General features: G+C 37.7%; 1 protein-coding gene across 1 annotated transcript; it reads right to left on the bottom strand.

The window, feature by feature from the left end:
- Nucleotides 1-426: 426 nt before the first annotated feature.
- Nucleotides 427-1,539, bottom strand: LOC113278078 (zinc finger CCCH domain-containing protein 13-like). Its single transcript, XM_026527039.1, has one exon. It carries the CDS (start codon nt 1,537-1,539, stop codon nt 427-429), a length of 1,113 nt encoding a protein of 370 aa, XP_026382824.1.

Genomic DNA, 1,539 nt, shown 5'->3' with positions numbered 1-1,539 from the left:
TTAAATGACGCAAACTCTCATTTGTTCTTCTGCGAAGTCCGAATGCTGTCTCAATCCCTGGTCTGGATAGATTATTACTTATGTATTTCCCCAAAAAGACATTTTGTAAGTGATGAAACGAACCAATGGATTCTACAGGTAGTCCTTCAAACCATTCAAAGCTTCACCTGCTAAACTTGCAGCAAAATACTTGCACATTACTGCATCATTATTTTCCCATTGCAATAAAGATCTTGCATAAGCTTTCACATGTTGTATCGCACATGCACTTCCATCAAATATACTTGTAAATGCCGGTAAACTGCACTTAGAAGGTATCAGTGCTCTCTGAATTTCCTTTGTAAATGGAGTTTTTCCAGCTTCCTCCACTGCTTCCTCTAGTTGTCTTCTTCCATCATTTCTTTTTGTAGTCATCATTTCTCTTAACTATGCCATCTTCTTAAGAATTTCTTTTCTTAATGATTGATCCAAATCCTCTCGCATGGGTCTTTTTAATAATGCTTGTCTCAATATATTCTCATGATTGTTTTGGCGTATTGCTTCTTGTATCTCCTGTTGTTCAACTTCTTCTTTTCTTTGCCTACGCCTTTCAGTATTTGCTTCAATTTGTACTCTATCATGTCTTTCTTCATTTCCTGTGCTATCATATCGATGTCTTGATATTTCTCTTTCTTGTGGGGTAACTCGACCTTGTTCTGTATCATCTATGTGATGACGCTCGCGTTTCCTAACTCGATTATCATAATTAATTTGACGCAATCCGTTTTGTAATTCTCTTTCTTCTAATTCTTCCCTTCTTCTCTGTCTATCTCTCGCACGTTCAGTTTCTCGTTCGCGCTCATATTCGTCTCTTAATATTTCTCTGCCATGTAATATCATCTGTCCTTGCCTTGGATCCGCTTCTTCCCTTTCAAAATTAATATGTGCACGACGAAGAAATTCACGTGGGTGTTCATACCGATTAGTTTCGAAGTCAACTATACGTCTGCTTTCCCTTTGATCTTCCAAATTTTCATTTTCTTGCGAGTTTTCTTCAATGACTTCGATGTGTTGCCTTCGCCTATCATTTCCTCGATTAGATTGACTCTGTCGGGAGGAACTTCTACTTGATCTTGACCTTGAGCGTGTAGTACTCCTTGACCTTTGTTCTTGTAGTCTAAGATTCTCTTCTCGTAAATCATCATTTTGACGGATTATATTCGCACTCTCTTCTTCTTCTCTCTTTCTTTCAATTAGTAATATTTTCCTAAGCTCTGCAATCGTCACATTTCCTTCACTCGCTGTAATTGGTCCTTCGTTCCCAATTCTCTGTCCTTCGTCTGTAGAATACGTGATTGCAGTATGGACACTCATCCTATCATAATCTATATCATTATTTTGTCCTTTTTCTCGCTGAGATCTAATTGGAATTTCTGTTCTTTGATGTTCGTCCACTCTTTCTTCTTCTTGCTCAAGATTTGTAATTCGTCTTCGTTCAGCAATTCTGTTACTTCTTCTAGTTGTCATTCCTTGTTCAACAACAAATTCAATCCTTACCAT

The sequence above is a fragment of the Papaver somniferum genome, chromosome 1 (assembly GCF_003573695.1).
Source record: "Papaver somniferum cultivar HN1 chromosome 1, ASM357369v1, whole genome shotgun sequence".
Lineage (NCBI taxonomy): Eukaryota > Viridiplantae > Streptophyta > Magnoliopsida > Ranunculales > Papaveraceae > Papaver > Papaver somniferum.
The sequence above is the reverse complement of the archived record's forward strand: the minus strand, read 5'-3'. Positions and strand labels throughout refer to the sequence as shown.